A 27,132-nucleotide genomic window follows, 5' to 3' on the forward strand; every position below is an offset into this window, starting at 1 on the left:
TGGCTGTGCGCCCAGGTGAACTCAAATGACACAAGCCGCATCATAAATCTCCGTAGCAGGTGGGAAAGGGAGTTGGACATGCGCTTATCGGACGATTCCTGGCAGGATATCTGCCTAGGAGTCTACAAAAGCTCGATAAGTAGTCGCACTAGGAAACCAATGATAAAATCCTAACCTTTTGGTATAGGACACCCTATCTCCTACACAAGTTCTGTCTATCCATTTCTGACACCTGCTGGAGATGTCAGAAGATGCAGGGCACTCTCTCACATATTTTCTGGTCTTGTCCACTCCTCAAACCCTACTGGACCCAAATACACAACTCGATTTCCCAGATCTTGGGAATAAGCATACCGTTTCACCCAGCCAGATTTCTCCTACATGGGTGTCAGGGACCCAGGGGGGCCGTTCCTTGTCAGGTTCGCAGGCGCGGGCATCGGGCACGAGTAGCTCCTCCTCCTCCCCCTGGCAGGGCATCTGACGCTGGTGTGGCCAGTGCGCAGGTCGCGCGCCGGGTGCGCATGCGCGAAGGAGCAAGCATAGTGCGACCTGGGTTTGGAGATAGAATTTATCAAGGAAAGAGAGGAAATAAATTCTATCTCCAAACCCAGGGCACAGCCATGGGAGCGAACTATGCCCCCAGTTACGCATAAGAAGATATGCTCTTCGAAACGCATTGCCAGCCTCTAACTCTTAACCACCTGAACCTTTTTGAGTGTTCGGAACACTCTATACCAACACGGGTACGTTGAGGGCATCCACCCCGGGAGACCGCGCTCCACTGCCCGTCCCATCTGCAGCATCTGACATACGGCTCTTGCCTTAACACCCACGCCTGTCTCATTGGGACTTTACCTCCGCTCCCATTGGACATAGGAGACACACCCTCCCCACGGACAACACTTTCTTACACAGCCGTCCGTTGCGACATCCCGGCAGCTCCTCCGCCCCTCGGATCTCCGTCCGGCACCACGTCGCCCTCTTACTACGGCCACTGGAACCGTCATTGAGAGGATCTCCCCACGGCCCTCCGAGTACTACACCGGCCGCCCATCAGCCCTCCCGCCGGCACCACATCACCCTGCAGCTCCAGTCATCAGCACCTCCAATCAAGACCCCGGAGCCAGCCGCCTATAGGATCAATCCAGAGACCACACCATCGTCGGTGACATCCTGCCCTCACCATCCCAACGCTCCGCCTAAACAGCACGACCCGATCTATCACCACCTAGTCCAGCAGCCCAGCAGCACGTCCCATACGCAGACATCTGATGCCAATCACACCTCGACCCAGCATCTGAAATCCCTGCACCCAGTCCCGAAGAGGCTGCCGGACGCTACCCCCAACAGGAATCCCGTCGTCGATGATTACACCTCCTTAAGAACCTCGCGGTGAGTTGATATATACACCACACACTGTTCTACTTGCCTCTATTTCATGTGCACCTGTTTGTTTTTGTTTTTATTTTCTCCCTCCACCCCTGATATTGAACATCTTGCGGGAGGAAAAATATTAACAAAAATTGCTTCCCGGGCAGCATCTACCGGCAGGCCTCAGCCCATTTAACACTCACTATACCTTCACCTGTCCTAATCTCCAAGGGCAGTCGCGCCTCAGACTCTGTTGTTTTTTTCTGTTTCACACCAATACCAAGTGGACACCCCGGTCCATTTTTGATCTGAAGCCGCACGCCACCCCCACCTCCACACCATCCTCCCCCATACAGCCCCCACTCAACCATAAAATTCTGATAAGTCAGATCCCCTCTTCTAAAACAACCCCCCACCCCTCAGGAGAGCGCGGCCACACAGGACTTGTATCCTCAATTTTTTCTGATTTGACTTCCCGGCTACCGACCCTTTTGCTTGACCCTTCGACTACGATTTTTGCTGCCCACCACGACCCGGAACTGCACCTGACTCCTCGATTGGATTATCCTTTTGTACTGCGATTTTTGGACTTTGTTCATCCCTGCCAAGGGGTTCCACATTCTCTCTTTTATGGAGGGCACATGTACCCGCAGATATGCGGGCAAAATATCCTGCCTTAATGGTTCATCGCCCCCATAGACCTGCTCACCTTATGAGGTATACACGCCTTACGACGCCTGGGGTGTTGGGAGTGGGAGTCCACACGCAGAACCATAGTGGGCCACTCCACCACACCCGCACCTGCCCACTAATTGGAATTATTGACAAGCCTTGCATTCTATGGGTAGGGGTAAAATGCCCCCCCCCCAAGATCTCTATGCACGCTACTTCAAAGGCACTATCCCTCTCCATACGATCCTCCACATCTGAGTATCTGTTGGTTGTCTGTAATGTTATATGATGTTGTTCTCACGAGCTGGAAATTAGATTATATACAAAGATTGTCAATGTTTTATGTTATATGTGTACCTTTGACGCAAGCATTTAATCATCTCTGTAACCCTATTGATCATTGCTGTAATTGTCTTTTGTGAAAAACTTTCTTAAATAAAAAAAATGATTAGAAAAAAATAAAGATGTCTTAAATTAACATGAATCCCAAGGGCTCCCTTGTACTGTTCATTTTATGCTGTCAGGTGTGCCATGCACCTGTAGTATCATGGTCAAGCATACTCTTGGCAGCTGGGCATCTTGATCAGCTTGGCTTCTTCCTCTAAGAACAAAGAAGATGCACAAATCTAACCAATTAAAATAAATGTTGTAATACTGTAAGTTTCATGAAAAGGAGGCAAACGGCTTTCAATGTCTTCTTGATAGGTGATTTAATAAAGTGTAAAGTGATCCAAATCTGGATCGTTTGAAAAGTTTCTATATTTTTCTGCTTGACTTGACAAAGATTTAATCAACTTCATTGTTTAGTACATCGGATTTCAAAAGTAATAATAGTATATCCTTGTGTTCCTCAAATTATATTAACATACAGTGTATTACCTCCAAACACATTGTTCTCTGAGGGGTTTTACTGATAGAGGCCAAGCGCTATTTATAACACATGCATCAGAGGGTTTCTTGCTTGGTGGACCTCATATCTAATAAACTTTAAATAAAGCAAGAATATATCCTTTAACACAGTGACTTTGGTGGATGTGTGCCCATACCCAACCCCTAAAACATCTTTATAGTTAAAAATCATAATATATACAGTATGTACAGTATAGTCTGGTCACACAAATGTGAATTTGGAAATGTCCACCATGACTGATTGCAAGTTACTCCAAAAATGCAGTGGCAAGATATTTCTCCTATTTAGAGATGCATGTAAGCAGGAGGATGGTCGTGCAGTCCTGCTAAAAACAGCTTATGTCTATGGGTACCTTAATAGCCTATTCCTACTTCTGTGCCTTCCGCATCTTAAAATGCTGCTTAATTACATGGTGATATTTAATGCCTCTGTTTTCAACAGCACAGTTCTAAAATTGCATTTTCATATTTTTTATTAACATTTTCATATTTTAGTCATCTGAACTGTTTTAGTCTAGATTTAGTCGACTAAATATAAGATTTTAGTCGACTAAATCTACAGCAGATTTAGTCGACTAAAATCTAGTGGGTTTAAAGAGTAATTTAAGAATTTCTCAAGAATTTTCAATCTCATTATATACTCCTGGAGTAAACATCTGTCAACCTGTTATTACTTATGATATTAAGGTTTGAACATGCAATGCAGACAGATTCTGTTGTAATATAGAACATATCTTTATCTTAAAATTAGATTAAACCAAGTCTTATAAAGAAACAATAATATTGAGTATTTTCAACAAAGGACCAGTAATTAGATATGCATTGATTATAACAACTTGCATATGACATTCTTTCAAGCAGAAGTGCAAGTCTAAAATATTAAAATGAAAAACTATATTGGCTGTAATACCATTGCTTATATTAACCTAGTAGCCGTCTAGTCTAGTTTTAGTCGACTAAAAATGTCAATATGTTTTCGTTATAGTTTTCGTCATCATAACTTAGTTTTTATTTAGTTTTTGTCACTGAAAAAGTGTTGTTGATGAAAACGATGGCAAAAATTATTAGTCGACTAAATTAACACTGTTAGGATCTCAGAACCAAATGCCAAGCTGCTCCAGCTTCAAACATTTGTTCCTTTTGCCATACATTCTAAAATATTTTACATGTAAAAGGTCTACCAAAATGCCTTTGGACACAGCATTGTAGACCCCATCCAGTAACACAAAGGGGTTGATTTACTAACCTTATAAACACGCCACGAACAAGTATACACCTCTGTAGTGTGTTCCCTCCCAGCATGATCTATTGGTGGAATCTAGACACCTTTGTAGTGTGTACACACCCAGCAGGTGTGTTGTGCAAAGCCCTGCATGAATTGCAAGGTGATGTTGTGTAAATTAGCTCTACGTTGTGTTGCTTGCGTTGATGAATGCAGGAATGTAAATGCATGAGCTAACCATTTTTGTCTAAACTGTGAAGCAGCATTATATATGCATCATGTGCATGATTTTTCCATATATGGCATTAGTGGAAATATGCTTTTAGAGACTTGCATGCCGCTATTAGAGCGGCGTGTAGCCTATGGCGCATGCTACATGACGCGCACGTACGTAAATACATAAAAACGCGCCATAACGGCGTGAAAATGTGACACGTTGCTCGTGTTTGGTTGATAAATACGCTTTGCTGTGATAAAAAGAAAATCGCACCTGGTGCGTGCGTGTGTTTAGGTTAGTAAATCACCCCCAAAGCCTCATTTGGGACAGAGCAGATACAAAATAAATTTAAATAAAGTTTTTTTTAAAAGTAACAAAAAAAAGTAAAAAAAAAAGTTAATTTTGTTCCAATAGTACAAATTATGGTTTAACACTTGTCACATTCAACAGGTGCCTTATCCTCACAAATTCATTTTCAAATGGTGGTGTAAAAAAAAGTAGACTCATTGCGTAAAAATAAGAATCATTCTCAATGCTGTGGTCATTTCCACTTGTCTGTTTCCTGCTGTAAAACATTAATTTTACTGAAAAAACATGTACTTTAAAGTGAAAATCCCATTCTCCCCTACAGTGACTATAAAAAGTTTACACACCCCTGTAAAAATGCCAGACAAAAAAACCTGTCATTGTGAGGGCATCCTCTGTGCACTGCCCACTTCAGGTCAACCCACAGATTTTCAAATGGATTCAGGTCCTGGCTCTGCCTGGGCCATTTAAAAAAACATTGATCTTCTACTGGTGAAGCCATTATTTTGTTGATTTGTGCCATTGTCAGACTGAAAGGTGAATATTATTTTAAGATTTTTTAGCAGAGGCCAAAATTGACTGATATTTGGAACAGTTAAGAACTCCCTCCACCTTGAGTAAAGCCTGAGTTCCAGCTGAGGGAAAACAGCCCCAACGCATAATGCTACCACCACCATGCCTTACTGTGGGTATGGTGTTCTTTTGATGTTGTTTTTGTGCCAAACATACTTTTTCGAATTATAGACAAAACGTTCAACCTTGGTGTCATCAGACCATAAGATTTTCCCGCATGGTTTTTTCACACATTATGTAGGTGGTTGCAAAATATAACTGAGCTTCAATGTTTAGTAAGTAAGAGAAGGCTTCTGTCTTGCAACCCTACCCCACTGACTGATGCCTTCCAACAATCAGATCAATTTGATGCTTCTATGTTTACCATGGCTTTTGCTATAAGGCCTGGTTCACACCATTTTCCGGACCAGATCTGGAACAAGGTGCATTACTTTTTGCTGCGATTTTATCGCTTGTTTTGTTTGATTACAGTCCACTGAGTTTATGATGCATTTCCATGCATTCCAGACCAGATAAATTGAAACAAGCAGTATTTTTTGTCTGGTCTAGAACTGACTGGGCTGGTGTGAACAGAGCCCATCAATACTATAGGCAGGGCTCAAAATTTCCACTCGCCCCCTCGCAATTGGTGAGTAGGGGCAACTGGTGGTGAGTAACTTTTAAGGCCTGGCTAGTAGCTCAGGACTTGAAATTTTGAACCCTGCTATAGGGATACATTGGAATGCTTTTTAGGTCCGGGAACAAACTATCTGGTCTGGACATGATCCGCACATGGTGTGAACAAGCCCTAAAAGGCAACTGTCAGAAAAATCAGACTAGAACAGCTGAACTTTATATGGGCTTAATCCATCACTTTAACTGATGGCAGGTGTGTACTGACTACTAGTCAACATCAGCTTGAATGTGATTGGTTAATTCTGAACACCGCCATGTCCCCAATTATAAAACCCAACTAAACAATTTCAGTTTGTTTTGCAACTGAATTGTACAGATTTTTTACATCACATTAAAAAGGTGGAAAAAGTTCTGAAGTGATTGATCTTGCCCTGAAATTTTTTGCATCTCAAAAACCTGTCATTTTTACAGGGGTGTGTAAACTTTGTATATACACTGTATGTGGTTGATTCACACATTATATGCACTGAAAATTTGTTTCCATTTATTAATGTTGAGAACAAAGCCATTCAGTTTTTCCATAGTTTGTTCTACAGAGAAAAGAAATAAAAAGTACAGTACATGACAACAGTGATATGCGGTCTGCAACCAATTTCTTAGACATGTATGAAAACTACCAACATAGCCATGATGTACAGCAGTGGTTCTCAACTCATGGGTCGCGACCCAAAAGTGGGTCGCAAGCCCTTCTGCAGTGGGTCGCGGCGCCATCACGGCAATCACGGGTCGCCATCACGGCAGCATCACGGGTTGCGGCGCAATCACGGCAGGCTTGTATTAATGGATAGAAAGCCTGCCGTGATTGGCTCAGCGCTGAGCCAATTACGGCAGGCTTTCTATTCATTCATACAGGCTTTGTATTAATGAATTGGCTCAGCACTGATTGGCTCAGCACTGAGTCAATCACGGCAGGCTTGTATTAATGAATAGAAAGCCTGCCGTGACTGACTCAGCAGCAGCCGGAGGACACAGCGGGGATCGTAGACAAGGTAAGAGACTGTATTCCCGATTGTGGCTCGGGTTTACTGCTTATGTTACTGAAAATTACCCCCGAGCCACACTCGGGAATACCGCCATGGATGTTAGTGGGTGCATTTAAACATTATTTTGGGCTATACTCGTCTTATATGACGAGTATAGCCCAAAACCTATATTTTTTACACAAAAAGTGGGGGGAGCATTTGGAAGTGTAACTATGAGATTAATGTTCAAATTACCGACATATATTTTAGGAGATGCCATACAGCCACTTAAATTTGAGGATTTTAATCTCCAGAGTCTGTGCAGGACTAAAAGCAGGGTCATTAAGCCAGCCACACCATATCTTCTCAAATAAATGTATTCTTAAAAGGAAAATATAAAAGGGCTCATTTACAGCTACGGTATGCATGAGAGTTATTGCGTGTGATGCAAAATATGAATGGGCCTTTAGTCTGTGCTACAAAAAGGAGACCATATACCTAGTTATGTGCTGTTCTACGTATGCAAGGTGCAACAGGACAGCCAACACTACTGTATAATGTACTAACTAGCAAATATCTACATTGGTGTGTCATACCCAGAATGCAACTGACATTTCATAGATATGGCATTCTCCCAGACAACCACAAGGCTGGGGAAACACGGTGTGAACATAAACCATGATGTGGTCTGTCCAGGGACCCCCATCATCTGCTTTCCCAGTCTACCAACTCTGCTGAGGTTATAGTCAAGCTCACTTATCAGCAATAAAGATGCTGGCTGTGGGGTCTCTTAAGGTGACCATACACTTTACAACCCTCGCAAGACTTTTGTCTTGCGAGGGTTGTAAAGTACATTAAAAAACGTACGATCTGCCCATCTTGGACAGGCAGATCATACTTGCGATCGCAATCCCGCCCCCCGAGGGGCGGGCTTACGATGACTGCACACAGGCAGTGTGCGCACACCGGCCCGTTCGGCAGTTGTCGAACATGCAGGCCACTAACTCGCCGAGAATCGTACGATTCTCGGCGGGTTTTCTAGCATGCTGGTTCGACGGAAGACGTGCGACCATACAGTAGAAACGGTTGCACACCTTGCATACACTGCATGATTATCGTACCATCGCGGGATTTCCCGCAATTCTCGTACGAGAAATCGTGCCGTGTCTGGCACCTTAAGATGCACACAGGTTACAGCTATGCTGTTGACAATAGTACAGTCTGCTCTGCACAAACATTCATATGTTATTATCTACCTAACCTGTCCTATACCCACAATGAACACAATTTGCTAATAGGATAAAAAAAAACACACAAAAGGAATTTGCACAATAAGACATTTTATTTTGTTCATTTTGCATAACAAAAATATGCAAGTACATTAAATTGTCTCAAGACAATACATTTTGACCTCTATTTACAGACAAAATTAAAAGAAAAGAAAAAATGCAGTATTACACAAAAAAGATGTGGTCTGACTAAACAAGCACATTGTTCAAAAACTCCAGCCAAATAAACAGTTATACAGCAACTTGTACCAGTGAAAAGATATATATATATAAAAGTAAAAAAATACAAATATACCGTATGGACTGGATGGTAGGCACAGCAGGGCAACAACTGCCATCACTCTGTAGTACCGCAAGTCCATGTTACTTTCTACTACTCTACTCTTAGGACTCCTAGTGAATTTCACCAAGAATCCTCTGTAAAAACACCTAAACCCCACCAACAGTGGCTGAAATATGCTTAAATGGCTGGTGAAAGGTTACAGAGCAAGCATTCTCACTGCAAGCCTGTTTGTATTACTGTTAGCTGGTGTCTGCCGGCTCATAATGAAGCTAGATTTCAGGTAAACAGAGATGAATGAATGGATCAAAAAAAAAAAAAAAAATCAATTAATTCATGTCCTGGATACACCAACAGCCGCAGATGTGTGTGCACCAGTCCAAACCCATTGGGACAGAAATACTGTTGCTGCCATTGACCGTTTCCTATAGAAGTTACAAGTTAACTGGATATCATGTTTATCTTTCAGATTCATTGCTTAAAGCCCAACTGAATTGGTTTTTTTTTTTTTTTAAACAGATGTTCACTTAAAATAGCTTTTGCTTTTAGAGGACATGTGCCTCCTATCCTAAAAAACAGTGCTCTATGATGACATAGCCAAGTAATGACCACACCCCTCATGACCATCATCCTCACTCAAACATTTAGTATTGAGGAAGAGAGGTGGCGGGTCAGACCAGATCTGTTTTATGGAGTGCGTTAAGCAATACAGTAAAATCCTGGGCCCAATGAACTGTGCAGTCACAATTAAACACCTTGCACAACTGATATAACAGGATAGTGGAGAAAAGACTGACAATGTAGGGTATTAGCACAATGTCCATCTGTAAGAAGTCACAGAATATCTATTTCTGTGCCTTTAATTGAGCTTGCACGAGTCACAAGCCCAAAAAAGTTCTGTTCCATATACAAAGTGTCTGGCTTGCCAAGTAGTAAAGCTTGAGTAGAAGTATGACAATCAAGGAACTAGCAATAGCATTAAGGTGCCCATACACTGTTCGGATGTCGGACGAAATTTGTACAGTGTGTGACGCCGAGGGCACCCTTTCGATCAGCTGAACGGAGGAGCCAGTCCGAAAATCTTTGATCGTTTAGTTCCGGCAGCCAATGAGCTGCCCGCTCTTGTCGGGAATTCTGACAGGTGCCGCCGGCACCTGTCAGAATACAATGTAAACAGCGGGATTACTCGAGTGACACACTGTTAGTGTTGGAGGAAATCGGTTCTAGTATGGCAAGCCTAAAAGTCTAGCACTCATTTCTGTACTCACAGGTTTACTTTAGAATGGCTACGCATCTCAAAGTGAACTAGCTACACTTACTACCGCTATGGTTTTCAACAGTCATCCAAAAGGCCACACTATGGTCCCACACACCCAGATGCATAGAAATATAGGCGTGCAATCACAACACCAAAAAGTAACCAAAGAGAAACAAAAAGAAAAAATGAGAATAGTTTGACCTCAATACAAAAGAAACAAGCTAGGTTTACAAATGAGGATTTATACATTATGAAAATAGCTTATATTTGAAGTGCCATATTTTGTACAGTAGTGATACAAAGATAAAAGACAGAAAACTGTGCAGGTCTGCTCTTCACTGGTGAGTCTCCTTAAAGTGCCTCATGAATTCTGCAAGCTTTTCAACATCATCCACAGTTACTGCATTGTATAGTGAAGCCCGTATTCCTCCCACAGATCTGAAACACAAATAATTTTTAGTAAAAGAACTGCATAGAAAAACAAAAACTATATTTGGCCAAACTGGAGTAGTTGTACATGGCAACCAATCAGCTCCTCTCTTCAGTTTATTCACTTAATCCTAGAAAAAGAAAGAGAAGCTGATTGGTTGGTTGCCATGGGCCACGTCTCCCGATTCTGTCTGCTCCAGTTTTGATAAATTTCCCTCAATTGGTTTTGTGTTAAAGAGGGATTCCAACTGTTGGCCAGCAAAATCCTTAAAAAGGGTAAGCCTAGTAGTTTCCCTGTTAAAGGTCGTTGACATATCCACCGTGGTTATAGACCATCATGTAACAAATGACCTCCCAAAGTAGAACAGTTCTAACACATGCTCAGGTGGGGTCGGGAACCCTTACAGTGTGCTTGTAGTCTGCATAGAGAATTACCTGGAATTGCAGGTGTAGTGGGGTGTAAGGTCTTTACAGTTGTAGGACTCTAAAAGACCCATAGGCTAATTCTCCAGATGAAGGGTAGTACAAACCGCATGAATAAGGGCAGGGATTTTTTTTTTTTTTTTATTAGGAGAGCTTGAGCTGGGGGTCACCCGTTGCAGCAGGTCCATCCTGTGTCTAGATAGACACACTGCAATCTCACTTAAGAGTACAAGCCAAGGCTTCAAGTGCTCACAAACCCAGGCAGCTGCTAGCCAATAAGGGTCTGAAAGTTGGAGGTGATCAGTGTCACTGTTGATCGGCAGTGGGAACAGACCAGATTGGAGTTCCATGTGCCTCTTTTGCAAAGTAGGAGCAGCAGAAGGGGGTGATACTTCCACTACGTTGACTGGTGAGAAAGTGTGCCCAATGCTCCACCTAGCACGTGACATCAGCACTTGGTCCCTCTGAATTACCCCATTTTACAGTAAAATTGGTGGAAAGTGGGAAATTCAACGGTGCAATTATTGGAGATCGCTCTCAGAGCTCAGTCTGATTGAATGCTCACTGTGAGTAGACCAAAAAGACAGGGCAGGTGCAGAGGCAAAAACATTCCATGCCAAGCTTGCTACCAGGACAGGGTCCGAAAAACACCTATTGCAGAAACCAGTGTCCAAAGGTCACTTCCACACTAGTCCTGCAATGTCCGGTCCAGTGGGGTGTGGGTTGGGCACTCCAAAGCTAGGCTGAGGAAAGGCCACTCCAGATAGCCGTCACATAGGAGGAGACCAGCTCACTGACAGTGTAGCAAGGAATCTGGTTTACCAATTTTTTTGTCTGCCAGTGCACAATCCTGCGGTAGGCAGCATTATAACCTGACAATATTTGGCTTTGTGTCCCTTAGTGAACGAGAAAGATTTTTTTACAATCTTAAACATTGAGTGCCACAGGGTATTCCAGAAGTCAGCAGACTAATGTGAGGGCAGGCAAATAGCTCTCCACACATTAGTTAGGGAGAGATCTGCGTGTCTATCTCATTACTGAGCAGGCGGATCTTTCCATCGAAGTTCTCAAAAAGTACGAGAAGCCAGTGGCTGATCTCACTAGTATCTATCCACAATGTTAGATGCAAGGTAATTGTACCCAAAATATGAGACCCAAAAAAAAATCACCTGCAAAGAAAGGAATTGTACAACTTTAAGCTTTTAAAAAAAGGGAGGGGGAGGGGGGAGAACAATAAAACAACTAAAAAAAAAAAAAAAGAAGAAGAAGTAAGAAGATGAACCATTTTTTTTTTTACCTGTGTCCTTTAAGAGACAGCATGCCAAGTGCTGCTGCTTGGTCCAGAAATTCCTTCTCTAGTTTACTATCACCTTTGATATCTCCTATGCGGAAAGGAACATTCATTCTGCTCCTGCTCTTTTTCTGCACCGGACAGCTGAAAATCAGGTACAGTGTTCCAATTAGATTTAAAAAAAACCCACACACAACTTACAAGACTATAAAAGCACAAAATAACTGAACTTACAAGAATTGAAATCTCTCCTCTCCACAGAAACCAATTTTCACATTTTATTTGTAGTACAATTTCGTTTTTACTATTTGGACATAAGAGACATTGATCAACTATACCACAAAAAAGCGCTAGGTTTTATTGCTTTAAGTGGAAAATATAACCATTTAGCAACATTCATAAACATGCCAGAACACAAGGGGGCAAGTATCAGTTCTGAACCATAGCAAGGCAATGCTAAACAGGAGCAGTGAGAGATTAATTCCTCCTTCAGCTGCTCTAAAGTACCTAGAATGGAAAAAAAACCTGCCCCGACAACGTATTCATTGTTCATGTGTTAACTAAAATCTGTCTCCTCATGCTGAAAATTGGTCTCATTTCCAGGATTAGTCACAAGTACACACAAGAATAGTCTCAGACTTTGCCTACTCAAAAGCACTCTGATTTGCATCTAATTTTTGTCGCTTGATAAATGTCTCCTAAAGTGACACTAAACTCAGAAGGTAAATCTTAAGCTACATTTTTATTAATAGTTAAAAGGTACTTGAAATGTATTTTTATGCATCACTCAGCTGTAGATCCTCAAATCATCTCTGAATTGGTGCAGACACTGTCCTTCCTTCTGGAGGGTGACTACTTTTGTTCCCCATGGTCCCTGTGTGTGTTATAAAGTAACCACCACTTCAAGCTCACACCTGTGATGGACTACAATCTCATGTTTAGTTTACCAATTTGTATTGAAGTTAGTCCATCACGGGAGTGAGCTTGAAACGATGGATACTTTACAGCAGTGGTCCCCAACCCCCGGGCCACGGACCGTTCACCGGTCCGTGGATCAAATGGTACCGGGCCGCGGTCTGGTCATGCAATATATGGCAGTGCACGGTCCCGGTGTTCGAAAACCGGGGCCCCGCACTGCCGACGGGCTTCAGTGAGGGGGCGGGTCCTGTGACTCACTTCCCCTCCCAGCCGCGTCCAGAGTAACAGGCGGCGGGAGGGGAGGTGAGTCACAGGAGGCGTGTGTGTCACAAGCCCCACCTGCAGCGTCCATCTCCTGGCAACCGCCTATCACAGCCTTCTCTGCTCTATGTGCCCGCCCGCCTCCAGCCGTCCTCTCTCCCCCTGACACACCGCTCGTTGTCTCGGGCTGGCTTACTGACACAGGACCCCTTCATCCTCCAATCCCCCCTTACGTCACAGACCCCTGCACCCTCCAATCCGCCCCTATGTCACAGACACAGCACCCTCCAATCCCCCGGCATCATTGACACAGACCCGTCAACCCTCCAACACCAGGAATCACTGACACAGGACCCCTTCACCCTCCGACACCCCAGCAACATTGACACACACCCCTCCAACCTCCGACACCCCGGCATCACTGACACAGACCCCTCCACCCTCCGACACCTCGGCATCACTGACAAAGACCTTCACCCTCCAACACCCTGTTGATGTCGCTGACACAGATCCAGCTACCCTCCATCACAGACACAGACCACACTATCTACCAACATCCCATATGTTGTGCCGCAGACCCATTTACCTTCCAAAACCCCAACATCACTGACAGAGCGCTTCACCCTCCAAACCCTGCTGATGTCACTGACCTAGATCCATCTACCCTCCATTACTCCCTACATCACTGACACAGAAACTCCCCTTATGTCAGACACAGACCATCTGGCCTCCAATACCCCGGCATCACAGACACAGACCCCTCCACCCTCCAACACCCCAACATCACTAACACAGACTCCTTTCTCCATCAACACCTCCATGTCACTGACATAGATCCCTCCACCCTACATTGCTAACACAGTCTCTCTCCTTCTTGCACCCCAGCATCACTGCATCAGTGCACGGTCCCGGTGTTAAATACAATTAAATTAAAATTATTAAATCAAAACAATCTTTTTTACCGGGCCGCGGTAAAATGATCAAACGTTGACCGGTCCGCGGCGATAAAGGTTGGGGAGCACTGCTTTACAGCACCACCATACCACCGCAACACACTTTCAGGTTCCACGAACCAGGTTGCTTACTGCATCCCACCTACCCAATGCTCCCCAACCTGCACAGCGACCTAAAACGGTCTCACCTCCAAGCTCCACCACCATGGTCCCTTAATCACCTGGGTCCTTCCAAAATTTCCCACCCTGCATTAGGTTGCCATGTTCACAGACTCTCACCAAATTTCATCATTGACACTGGAGCCAAAGAGGCGCTCGTCACTGCAGAGAATATCTAAATGTGGAATGACCCAGATAGGTGATAAGAGGAGATGTAAATAAGGAGAAGAGCAGAGGTTTACACTGCAAAGTACTGCTCTGCAACCCTGATTACCAAAATCACTATCTTCATCCATTGTACATGTTCTTGAACAAATAACAGCATAATAAAAAATAAATATACTTACACATACAATCCATTGGATTCATCAATAACATTATAAAGCATGTCTGATTTGAGGATGCTTAGCTTTTCCATGCAAGCAGCTCCTCCATTATTCTTAATCCATTCCAACACAAGTCCCATTATATAGATACTGGAAATTGAGAAAAAAAAAAAAAAAAAAGAAATGTTTGGCTTAAGTAGCTCACAGGTCCACTTAAAGCATTTGTACGCTGTAACAACTGAAAACGTAAATGCTAAGCTACAGACAGAATATAAAAAAAAAATAATTGAAACTAAACAGAAAATGCAAGTGGAAAATTCAGTTTCACAAGCATGTCATCACCATTGGGGATGGGGTTCGGGTTTGCTGCTACCATTGGCTCAAGTCAAATCATTTGGGATGGAGATTCACATTTGAAATGGAGATGTGTGCAAATTCGGCGAGAAGGTTTTTGTTAAACCATAATGTACTCTGTGGCCTCTAAATTATGAAGGACAAAAGGGGGCTTGTGAGAAAGCCAGCCCCCTCACTATAAAAAAGGGGGGGGGGGGAGGAGCAGGACTGGGCAGCCATAGTGTCAGTGTAAGGGATGTTGCTGTAGGGAAAGCTGACAAACTGCCTAGGAAGAGATTAGGATCAGTTAGGAAAAATTGTATTTTAATTCTGAATGTTAGCCGTTTGGAAAAATCAGCACCTTTGTAACTATTGGAGCTATTTTATCTTAGATTTTATTTTGTGGTTGATTGGAGATCAGCGGTCGGTTTTAGCTGCTTTTTGGTCCATAGCAAACTTTTCTTTTGCAGCAAGGCTTCTCTCAAAAACCGCACCACACAGCCAAGTGTAAGTATAGTGTGCACCTAAACCACCTCAATATAATTCAGTCACATTCACCAGACCTGCCTAACCCTATAGTAAAAATACAAGTTAGGCATAAACTAGATAGGCCTATTTCTGATTAAAACTGTCCTGCTACTGGCCAATGTTGCACCGCTGTATCCTTTACAGAATCTTAATTCTTCTAGTAAAATCCCAGCCTATGCTCTTTGTATCTAGCCTTGCTCACTAACATTGGCCTGCTGCTGGCCAATTGTACACTGTTGGGTCATCTGTGGTCTCTAAATTCTTGCACAGAAACACCTGCATTTACTCTTTCTGTATAGTACAATTTGGCCAGGTTTTCCTTCAAACATTCCTGGCCATTTTTACACTGCTGTATCATCTGCGGTCTCTTAATTCGTCATTTGATAGAAATTATCCAGCTGGACAATTTTGCACCAGAAAGTACAGGAATGGTCTCAGTGAACTACTGGCCAATTTCTATTTACTGGTTAAAGAAACCTTGATAAAATACCTGGGGAAAAAAAAATAAAAAAAGTAAAACAAAAAACAAAAAAAAAAAACCTGCAATTAATCATGTGGGAGAGCTGCTGTAACTAAGTCATGCAAACAAAGAAAACTCACAACTATGCATGTCCAGTTTTCCAGTTTGACTGTGTTGCCGAGGCTGTCCGTGAAAACCGTACTGTTCAGGAAGAACGCATACGGCTTTCAAGCATCCCGTAAGCAGGTTATTGAATAGATTTGTGTATAGACAATGTTGCCCTCAAAACAGCATGAAAAGACCCTCTCCCCATTGTACTTTTTTGGCATTGGTACATGTTAACCATGCCAGTGCCAGCTTCCTATTACAGTAGTTTGTTATTTTCAGCTCTCATTGCTGAAAATTGTTCTGGCAAATAGGCAATTACCGGTAGGTCAAAGAACACATAGCTTTACAAAATCTCTGCAATTCTCTAATATTTAGCCTATGCTCTGAAAGCATGTACATGGAAACAACACACAATAAAAACAGCAGCATGCACTACTCTCCCTATTCCGTTTACGGAGGAAATTACCATGTGTCGGCATGCAAGCATGTGATGAAAGGAGAAAAAAAAAAAAAAAAAAAAAAGGGGAGGAAATTAAATCATAATAACCAAATTAAAGTAGTTTATAGTAAACAAGCATGTGTTATATGCCAACAGCAGTTATCCTATGTTTACCTGAAACATGGAGGAGTATTATACAATGACCCGTTTCCTGCCTGGATTTTGTAATCCAAAACTGTAGGACACTCTTTCAATGCAAAGCCCAACAAGTCTTCCCTCACTATGACAACTGTGACACCAGCACATCCAACATTCTTCTGAGCACCAGCAAAAATAAGTCCAAACTAAAAGAAGAAAGGAAATGCTTTAAAAGAGAACATGGTTTTTGGTTACTAGCCCAAACACAATTTTTTTTTTTTTTTTTTAAAGAAAACCCCTTATGCTCACTTTCTCAGGCTTATCTATTAACACAGTGCTAAGACTGGCAGTACCTAAAACCGATACTGCACTAGTCTAGCTTTTATAAAGTGAATTCGGATTGGTTACTTGGCTTACTGCACTTTTAACACTTGCTTTTGAATTGTTTATTATATATCGGTTTACCTTACCAACATCTTCGGATGTCCAAGAAGTCAGGAAAGAGTATTTTGTTTTAAAATTCCTCTCTGGAAACAGCCATTATTTTATTTTGAAGCAGTTTATCAGCAGAATAGACTGTAAGGACCATTTAGGCTTAAATTATGTATAAACATAGCATACATACAGGTTTATGAAATAAAACGTAGGGCAAAAAGTAGCCAAAAGCAACCACTCAGAAAGTACTGTATCTTGCTTTAGGCCATCTATAAATCACACACGCACACAGATTTAAAACAATAGGCAACTTGTGTACATGACTTAAATGTAACGGTGGAAGTGCACAAAAGGAAGCTTACTCTGATATCTTAGTTCTCAGTAAATGCCTCCAGAACCAATCCCCTTCTTGCAACTTGTATCTCATCGAGACAGGTATGGGGAACTATTTCCCCATTCCAGATGTCCTTGCTGGAACCATAATTACTATATGAAATTTAGCAGACACCAGAAGACTATTTACCTTACATTTAGGCCTCATTCACACCAGATGCAGTGCGTTCCGGCCCGATTCTGGCCAGAAGGCACTGGCTCGCATTGCAGCCAGCTCACTTTTTTGAGGGGCAGGAGGGGGTGTGGCGGTCCATTGAAGTGAATGGCACCGTAGCCGCGCCCTCTGGCCCCAATGCGGTCAGCCGCACGGGATCACAAGGCACATTATGCCTGCGCTCTGATGCCAACAAAATAGTGCTTGCACCGGACTGCAGGCAAAATGTGCCTTGTGATCCCGTGCAGTCGATCGCATTGCAGCCGGAGGGCGGTCCCATTCACTTCAATGGACCGCCACGCCCCCTCCTGCCCCTCAAAAAAGTGAGCCGGCCGCAATGCATGGCAGTGTGTTCTGGCCAGAATCGGTCCGGAACGCACTGCATCTGGTGTGAACAAGGCCTTAGAGACAACAAAAAGCAAATAAGTTAGTGGATGGTTATGGTCTCATTCACGCACCCCACCACAATCCACCATTAGTGTACAAATACATTCACTCCTAGCCTGGCAAATTTGGGAGAAAACAACCAATCTCTCCCTCTCTCTCCCCCTTGTCCAGGAATTCTATGTTTGATGTGTTTAGAGCCAAGACATTGGACATATCTTCTCAAGAGTTTATGGAGAGCTTTTATATGACTGACTGTGCCTGAATATCACTCTGTTGGAGATCAATTAAGGACCACTACTGAAATGGAGAGTAGTTCTTGGGATTTCTGGACCAAGATATTTCTGGCCAAGCAGTATATGGTGCAGCAGATGACCTAATAAGTAAGGGCTCATTTAAAGGTGTAGGCCTGCTTTAAACTTTAAGTAACACCAACACTACCATTCTTGAATAAATACAAGTCTTTGTCAATAGTGTGATACTTTTTAACCATGTCTACGTAGAATACTTTGTCATAAAATATGAAATAATTAATTATTGTTTAGGATAGAACAAGTAGCACATAAACACTGTGTGCACCAGTAATATCTATCAATCTAATTACAGCCAAATAGTCAAGAACCATTACAGGAAATCATACAAACCTTTGAAACATCAATGGGTCTAGACAGGAAATTTGAGGACATATCACAAACAAGTACAGCTCCCTTTACATCTGGAATATACTGGAACTCCACCCCATGAACAGTTTCATTGGCACAATAGTACACATAGGAAGCCTCTGGATTAAGATTCCACGTGTTTGGATCTGGAATTTCTAAAACAATAAAAACGTAAAATAAATAAGGGTTTGAGCTTCAACGTGGTTGACGGCTATCTTTTCTGACACCCAAGCAAAATCCTTAACTGTCTGGCAGCCCTGGATATCTTACTCCCAACCTCCCCAATTTTGTTGACTATTTGACCTCTTTCAGCTCCTGACTGTTGGCTAACCCCCCCCTATTTGCTTTGTACCCGGTGTTTGTGTCTTTCCATTTGGAATTCTCTGGAATAAACCTTCTGCAAAAAAGGATAAATAAGATTTCAATACCAACATATATAATTTTTCTTTCATTTGGCCATTTCTAACAGTTCCAGAATGATCTAACTGGAAAGGCCCGCTTGACATCTTGTCTTTCAGTCTGCACATCTTGAGCACTTAATATCTCCCTGAACAATTTCAAACTACAGATGACTGAACAGGAACAAAACTACAATTATGTGGCAGCCAGTTGAAATCCCAAGGTCCATTACAAGTTACAACAGATTAGATGATCCATTGCATTCCTCACTTCTTTCCATCTTGCAACTGCCATAGTTTGGAAGCTGACAGTCGGTTACATGTGCAAGTCATAGGACAATCCGACCCAACAGTACATGACAGGTTTATTGGAACATGTCTAAATTCAACATTTAGAAAGCATTTTATCACTTATGAAATTTGCTGTATAAAAAAGGAGGTTTTATATACAAAGGATGAACTCAATGGACATGTGTATTTATTCAACCTCAGATACTATGTAAAAATGTAACTATGTATATAGAAAAGGTTGAGAAAAACAAGTAGTTGACACTAGTGACCATTGAGGTCCCTTGTTTCACCATTGAGGATAAACAGACAAACCTAATTGATCACTATGGGTATCTGCTCACTTTGGGTAAATCCAGGTGTGCTATAATATCTTGGGTGAGACAGATTACAACAAAAAAAAAAAAAAAAAAAAAAAGAAGGTCAAATTTAAAACTGGGAGGAGACATAAAGCTGTGCATATTAACCAATTAGCTTCTCTCTTCAGATTGATCAGTTAAAACTTTGACAATGAAAGCCAGAAGCTGACTGGTTGCCATGCACAACTGCTCCAGATTCTATCTGTGCCGGTCTTAGAAAATCCCCCTCATTCTGTCTAATACAGCCCACTTACTACAAAGCATGCAGCAGTTTGTGTGCTATCACACACACAACTAGGGATGTCCCGATAGTAGTATTGGTATAGGGGCCAGTACAGGGCATTTTCATGAGTACTTGTGAAAATGCATCGATACATAGCGCCGATGCAGGGCTGCTTGTACAAGTGTGCCAAGGTCCACCCCCTCCCCGCCATGGTTTTTGGGCTACCCCACTTTTCTGGGGGACCCAAGACGACAGCAAAAGTATGTCAGGATGGAGAGCCGGGAGCAGAGAAGAGAACGTCTGTTCTCCGCTCTGTGATCAGTGACACAGGAGCGCTGTGTTCACGGCGCTTCCTGTGTCAGCCGTCACAAACGGAGCTGTACAGAAGATGTAGCACAATGCTGTGCTGCATCTTCTGTATTAGACGGCAGGCTCATGAAGAGAGCCTGTCACCGCCGACTTATATCACATAGGGGCTTGTTAACCCTTGTGTGATATCAATAAGTAAAAAAAACCAAGATACAAAATTGATAGAAGAGATGCCACAAAGTGGGCCTGGGACACTAAACCAATACCAGTGATTTGTTGCCCTGCAGTTAGTATGTGGTACAGTGAAGAGCTGTGCCCATTACAAGCTAATTAAGCAGGAGGAGTTCTGCTTTATTATAAGCTTGCTGAAGGTATCCTTTAATAAAATTCAATTTTGTAATTTGTTCGTTTCCTCTTTTGTCTACATTTTATTTGGATTTGTACTTTTCTAGCTGCTTGGACCTGCAGCTAAGGAGATCATTCAACAGTATTCACTATTCAGCTATATGCATGGACGGCCAATCAATTAAATATCTTTGCAGCTAGGAAATGTAACTACTTGATGCTCGTCATCTCATTAAGATCACATTAATTTTAAATGTGCTGAAAATGAGGATAATGCCAACAAACAGTTAACTCAGAGATTTAAATCACCACTGTAATCCTAGCCCAATATGTCTATCCAGGTTTCCATTTCTACAGCACTGAATTAGTATAAAACAGGTAAACCCATTTACACAAATCAATGGTCACACACTGTAATAAAAATCAAACATTAAAAGATATGCCACTTTATTTACCTGTGTAGCTTGCAAGTTTGGGATGCACAATATTGACCTTTCCATATTTCTCAGCCTCTTTGGCTGCTTTTGAAGACCAAGCACCAGTAACTATGTAATCAGCACATTTTGATTCTTTCAGACCAATAATATTAAGGGGAATGCCACTAAACTGCCCACTTCCACCTCCTTGGAGAAAAAGCACTTTGTAATTTTCTGGAATATTCCTGTAGAAAAAAACAAAAAAAAACAAACCTATTACAGATGTATTTTTACAATAAAGATAGTGAAATGCTTACAAATCTATACGGATACACATACAAAAAAAATAATTTAAAGACTTACAACAACTCTCGTAAGAACACCTCTGTGCTGTTCAATATTTTCGTGAAGTCTGATGATCTGTGGCTCATTTCTGTGTTAAAATGAGAGGTCTAAATTAGATGCCCAATTTAGCTGCAACATCGCTGCACTACCTTGTTTATACAAATAAGAAATGTACGTACCAAGAACACTGATCCCAAGGCCCTTGAAGTCAACCAATTCTTTCTGAGCTTCCAGCAAAACCTACAGAATAAATATAAATAACATAAAACAAAAATTATAATATATATTTTACACAACAAAAAAAACAAATGTAAAGCAAAATTCCAGTTCAACATTTTTTCCCTTCAAACTTGGATATAGTGGGGGAAAACTAGCAGGTTTTGTTGTTGTCTGTGTGTGAACTAGGGAGATTTCCCATCACTTCCTCTGGCTTCTCTGACAGAAAACAAGCAGGATGTCTTATCCACCAAGGACAATAATAAAAGCAATTTTCAATAGATTGGAGATGTTTTTAATGCTTTGGTGAGGCTTGCGTCCTGTATGGTCAACTAGACAGACAGTGAGAGGAGATCTTTCAAACAGGAACAAAAAACAACAATAATGACTTGACAGGTTAGGATATTTCAACAGGTTCTTAGCTTGAAATCTATATAAAGTTCTTCTTTCATTGCACTCTATTGCCAAGAAAGAATGTAGTAATTCACAAATAAAAGTTCAGCTATCCAAACATAGGCTTGTAAACTCAATAATGTTAAGCGCTGCGCAAACTGTTGGCGCTATATAAATCCTGTATAATAATGTAGGTGCCCGCTTGGTCTTAAATGGCTGCCCCCGCACTGCAAGGGTTACCTACTTGTTTATGTCTAGGGGACAGGAAAAAGCTGTTTTACGTACCCAATCCCCACCGGCTCCCTCCAGGCTGCTAGACTGGTCCCTGCAGCCTCTTATTCTCTACGCTTCAGTGTATAAGAACCCCTGAGGTCATAAAATTGCATGCGGGCTCCATAAACCTGCATTGTACATGATGAAGCCGAGGGACAGTCCATAGCCGGAGAGGAGGAGGGAGAAGAGGAGAGCGCTGACTACCAGGGGAAGCGAGGATCAGGTAAGTAAAACAGATTTTTCCTGTCACCTGGAAATAAACCACCATTTAACCCTTAAAGTGACATTAACTGCAAAAAAAATTTCCCTCACCCCAACGTTAATTAAAGCACTTACCTTAAAATGATGTCTTTTAATCCGATCATCTTTTTCTTTCCTGTAGTTTTCAGCCTTCTCTCCAGCGCAGACGCCTCTGAGCTTGCTGGCACTGCTCTCCCATGGCATCTGCATGCGGGTGCACGCGTCCATAGACTTACCTTGTATCTTTCCTCGCGCCCCGGCCAAAAATGTGAACTGCGTATGTGCCCGCCCCTAGATGCTTTGCGGCCGCCCGTGCAGTTCACATTTTCAGACGGGAGCGCGCAGGGAACACACAGCCAAGTTTAAACCGCTGTTAAAGCGGGTTTTTTTTTTTAAACTTTTTGCATACATCTACTGCTTGCTAGTTTAGAAACGCTTTAACAATTTGGGGAAAGCCACACCACAAAAGGGAACAAAAAGTAACTTTCCTGGAATTGGGCTTTAAAAGGAGAACTATGGGGTCAGTGTTTTTCCCCATAGTTCTCCTTAGGGTAACGGGAGGACACAAACTAGCATCCTCCAGTTACCCTAAGCTCAGTATACCGCGAGCTACAGCTCGCGGTATACTGAGACGCCGCAGCCGGAGCGGATCCCGACTTAGATGACGGGATCCGCCCAGCTGCGTGAGTGACAGCTGGCTCTGCCTATCTAGAGGCAGAGCCAGCTGTACCCGCACCCTCCCCCGTCCGTTCCGCCAGTCAGCGCTGGCAGATCGGAGCGGGGAGAGGGGAATCCAGCCCCTCCCCCTGTCACGGCAGAGAGCCGTGACAGGATCGAGAGGTGAGCGAACCCGGTATGTGTTCACTCACCTCCCGATCTACTGAGCCGACCTGTGACAGTCTCATTGTCACAGGTCGGCTAGAACTATGAGGTGAGTGAAAAGCACTCACCTCATAGTTCTCCTTTAAGGAACCCCTAGAAACCTCTTGAGGAACCTTGGTGAAGAAGGCCTGCTCCATACCATATCAGGGTTAAAAGAGAACTATGAGATGAGTGATTTCCACTCACCTCATAGTTCTAGCCGACCTGTGACATAGTTTGTGTCCTCCCGGTACCCTAAGGAGAACTATGGGGGAAAACACTGACCCCATAGTTCTCCTTTAAGGGTAAATGTAGAATTGGCTCAGTTATTGGTATAGATTAGTGGGGGGTTTAGTCACAGCACCCTTTAAAGTATGCAAAATCTTTAGGCAACCCAGTCTAAAATCTCATTGATTTGAAGGGGATCCCCACACAAAAAAAGTGGGTTTCCCCCTTCACACCAAGATTTCCTCCCCTCACATCAGTCACCCTTTGCATCAGGAGCCCCACTTTTATATTAGCGTTCCCTTTTACATCAAGGGCCCCCTTCACATCACAGTCTCACTACCACAACATTCTGAGGCACCCCAAAGGAAGCCAGAAGGCACACAAGCATGCAATGGCACCCTGATTGAGAAAGACTGGTATAGATAGGAGTTGTGTGCCCCCCTTAATCTGTTTATACATGCAAATTAAAACAAGTAAAAATTGTTAAACAATATACACATATTATTTTTACATAGAAAAATATGTACAGTGTTTATAAATTGCAATAAGTGTATATTGCTTATAATGTTGTAATAATGAAGCCTTTGCAAATTTCTGCTATCTGTTGATGGGAGTGAGAATGAAGAGAGCAGTCTTTTCACTTGGAATTGGAATCTGCTTTGTCAGGCATTCATCATGAAATGAGATTATGAATTCAAAGTGTCCAAAATAAATTCAGCGAGTGATTAAGTCTTTGGAAAAAATGCTGACAGTACAAATGCATTGTTACTCGGGCTAATACACTGCCAAGGTAACCACACCCCTTGTGTGTGCTCCTCCTAGGATTGGTCAGACAGTGACAGCTGATGCAATTTCTCCCTGGATTGAGTCTTCTCTCTATCTGCAGAAACAGAACAAACACACTATTGTGTGCTCCATCTCTCTCCTACAGATGCATTCCTCCAAATCTTTACAGCAGACCTGTTCTGCGGTCTTATTTTCTCATCCAATGAACCAAATGAATTGATTAATCATGCTGCTGAACAAATTCCAGCTTGCCGCTGCAGAATCTAGGAGCACTGCGACACCATCAGAATACTAAGTGGAATGCACACACACAAAAAGTGTCATCAGACAGCAAACAACCTACAAGAAGACAATGTTTAATGAAATGAATTAGATAAAGCCAGAACCCCCTATGCTCAGATCCCGGGGACTCCATTTTGCTGCATTTCTGCTAAGAACTGTGACATGCTTACAAAAGGCATGCAGAACGCAAAGTGTCAAGCACATGTTCACTGCATCAGTGGAGATGCAGATTTACTAATGGCAATATAACAAGCATCATTGCAATTAGTATTAGCCATGCCCATCAAAATAGGAGAATGGGTAGCAGGACATTTCTAATAGAGAATAGTCTACTATTGCTGAATCTGGAATGCACTCATGTAGTCTGGTCTATAATTCCACCCCAGGTTCATGGATTTAGTACAAACACATAGCAGCACAGAAGGTAATGTTATGTCTATTGGATCCTGATGATGCCAGTACAAGATCACCTCCTATCACTGGATCACAGTATGTAACTAGCTCACATATTCATAAGATTTCAATTCTAAACAATCATTACTATGAAAAGGAGACGAAAATGTGCTGCACTGTCAATGAGAAATACACACTGACAGGTAGAGTGCACTAACCCATGACAACCAATCAGAAAACAGCTTGCACCTTCTCACTGTTCTAAACAGATACAAGGTGGACTCTGATTGGCAGTCATGCCTCTCTTGCAGTGTTCCAATAGCCTGAATAATACAATGGATTGATACTGAACCTACACCTGTAAAATCTGCATTAGTTCCATAGATTAGCCCCAAAGGTGTCTTACAATTGCATGACTAGATGTGTGCAGGGGACTCACCGAAGGTGGCAGCTTGGCTGGTCCAGCACCAAAATTGAGCACTTGTTGGATGATGTCCATGTCTGCAGCAGAGTGGGTTGGAGGACCTGATCTAGTAATGTGTGATAACACTAGGAGAAATCCGCAACGTTCGCAATGGTTCGGCTGTGATTTTCCAAGCGTTACATCTCTGCCTAAATATCCACCAGATGGGCCCTGTGGTCATTGGTGGGTTTCACATGGTACTTTCCAGCGCCGCGCTTTGATTGGCGGAACGCTTAAAGCGCACCTTCCGATTGGCTGAGTGTCCACGAGCTCGGCGCGTGATCGTCCGGCAGCGATGCAAGGCTGGAAAGCGATTGCACCATCCAGCAACAAAGCTCCATGTGGAGGGGGCGGGGCTGGCACCTCCCCTGAAAACACGGCGATGGAGAGCGAGCCCTGTGTGTGAATGCTGTGTGTACTGTGTGCGGCTCCGCACCGGCTTCTATGGAGAGCGTCTGGTCTGCTTTCTATGGACACAGCGGCTTTTCCTGCCCATTCCAACTTCCATATATCTGATTTGTCATCTAGAGTGCCAGTGTCCATATTTTTACCTACGTCTGCAGTACCATTCACTGTTAACAACACCCTACACGTGCCAAGATGCATGTTCATTAAGTGCTAGGGTTGCCACCTTTTCTTCAAGAGAAAACCCGAACACTCAGGCGACGCGCAGACATTTTTTGGGGAGAAGTCGTAGCTTATTCATATGTAAATAGCGCCACCCATTCATATGTAAATATCACAGTTGAGACTGTTTTCAGTGGGGGGCCAGTAGCCCCTGTCTGCTTGACATCTTGTGTCCGGGTTTCTGATGCCATGATTCAAAACCTGGACTGTCCGGGTGAATCCTGGACAGGTGGCAACCCTATTAAGTGCACAAAGACGCACAAAAAAATATGCAGTGCAATAAGGTCGCGAAGCTCAAAAAAGGTGCATGAGCTTCTTTACTGTTTGGAGAGCAGCTCACTGAAATGAATAGTCTGCCCTATGTGCAACAAACGCACATAAGGCCCCTTTTCACGCCCTTGTGACATCTGTGTCCGTCCAGCTTTTTCCTCCATCTTGTGATGGAGGAAAAAACTGAGCTGTTCTATAGAGTCAGATGTAAGTGGGCATGTGTCTGGTGGTCACATCAGACTACCTCCACTCCATCATGATCAGGTCCACCACAACAGAACTCTCATTTTATTTTCCGGACCTAGATGGAGCCAGAAGTGATCTGATGTAAATGCGTGCATGTCCGTTTAGGTTTAGATCCGGCTGCTTTTAGACGTAAAGTGACATTAAAGACACATCCCCCCCAATGCTGGTGTAAGGACTTACCTTAAGGCCCAGTTCACACCTGGGCGTTTTGTAGCGCATTCCTACGCTCTGCAAAACGCTCAAACACCGAAATCCCATTATTTCCTATGGGTATGGTTCACACCTGGGCGTATTACAGGCCGTAGGAACGCGCTACAAAATGCCCTACGCCCCAAAGAAGTACACGAGCTTCTTTGGGGCGTTTTTGTCGCGTGTATCCATTGGGATACAGCCAGGTAGCCCTCGGAAATGCGCGTTTGTCGTGCGTTTTTTATACCACAAAACGCGCATATTCGATACGCCTAGGTGTGAACCCAGCCTAAATGATGCCTCGATCCGATCATCTTCATCTTTCCAGTAGTTTTCAGGAGTCCCTCCAGCACTGGTGCCGGTTTCTGATCCGGCGCAGACTCCCCGGGTCCCACGGTGTCTGGCATGCACACGCTGGCTGCGTGCATTCATCTACACTGTGTTTCTCCCCATC

At 43.0% G+C, this 27,132-nt stretch overlaps 1 protein-coding gene across 2 annotated transcripts; it reads right to left on the reverse strand.

The window, feature by feature from the left end:
* Nucleotides 1–9,911: 9,911 nt before the first annotated feature.
* PSAT1 (phosphoserine aminotransferase 1) lies at nt 9,912–25,684 on the reverse strand. Of its 2 annotated transcripts, XM_018572707.1 has the most exons (9): nt 25,323–25,678; nt 21,391–21,451; nt 21,230–21,299; nt 20,906–21,111; nt 18,511–18,683; nt 16,537–16,706; nt 14,516–14,644; nt 11,884–12,021; nt 9,912–10,172 (listed from the first exon to the last, which is right to left on the reverse strand). In XM_018572707.1, exons 1-9 carry the CDS (start codon nt 25,380–25,382, stop codon nt 10,070–10,072), a joined length of 1,110 nt encoding a protein of 369 aa, XP_018428209.1. In that variant the 5' UTR covers nt 25,383–25,678; the 3' UTR covers nt 9,912–10,069. The 2 variants fall into 2 exon arrangements, with proteins under 2 accessions (XP_018428209.1, XP_018428210.1); XM_018572708.1 differs by lacking the exon at nt 11,884–12,021 and having other exon boundaries at nt 25,323–25,684.
* Between the last annotated feature and the right edge of the window lie 1,448 nt (nt 25,685–27,132).

The sequence above is a fragment of the Nanorana parkeri genome, unplaced genomic scaffold (assembly GCF_000935625.1).
Source record: "Nanorana parkeri isolate BGI_ZX_2015 unplaced genomic scaffold, ASM93562v1 scaffold2111, whole genome shotgun sequence".
NCBI lineage: Eukaryota > Metazoa > Chordata > Amphibia > Anura > Dicroglossidae > Nanorana > Nanorana parkeri.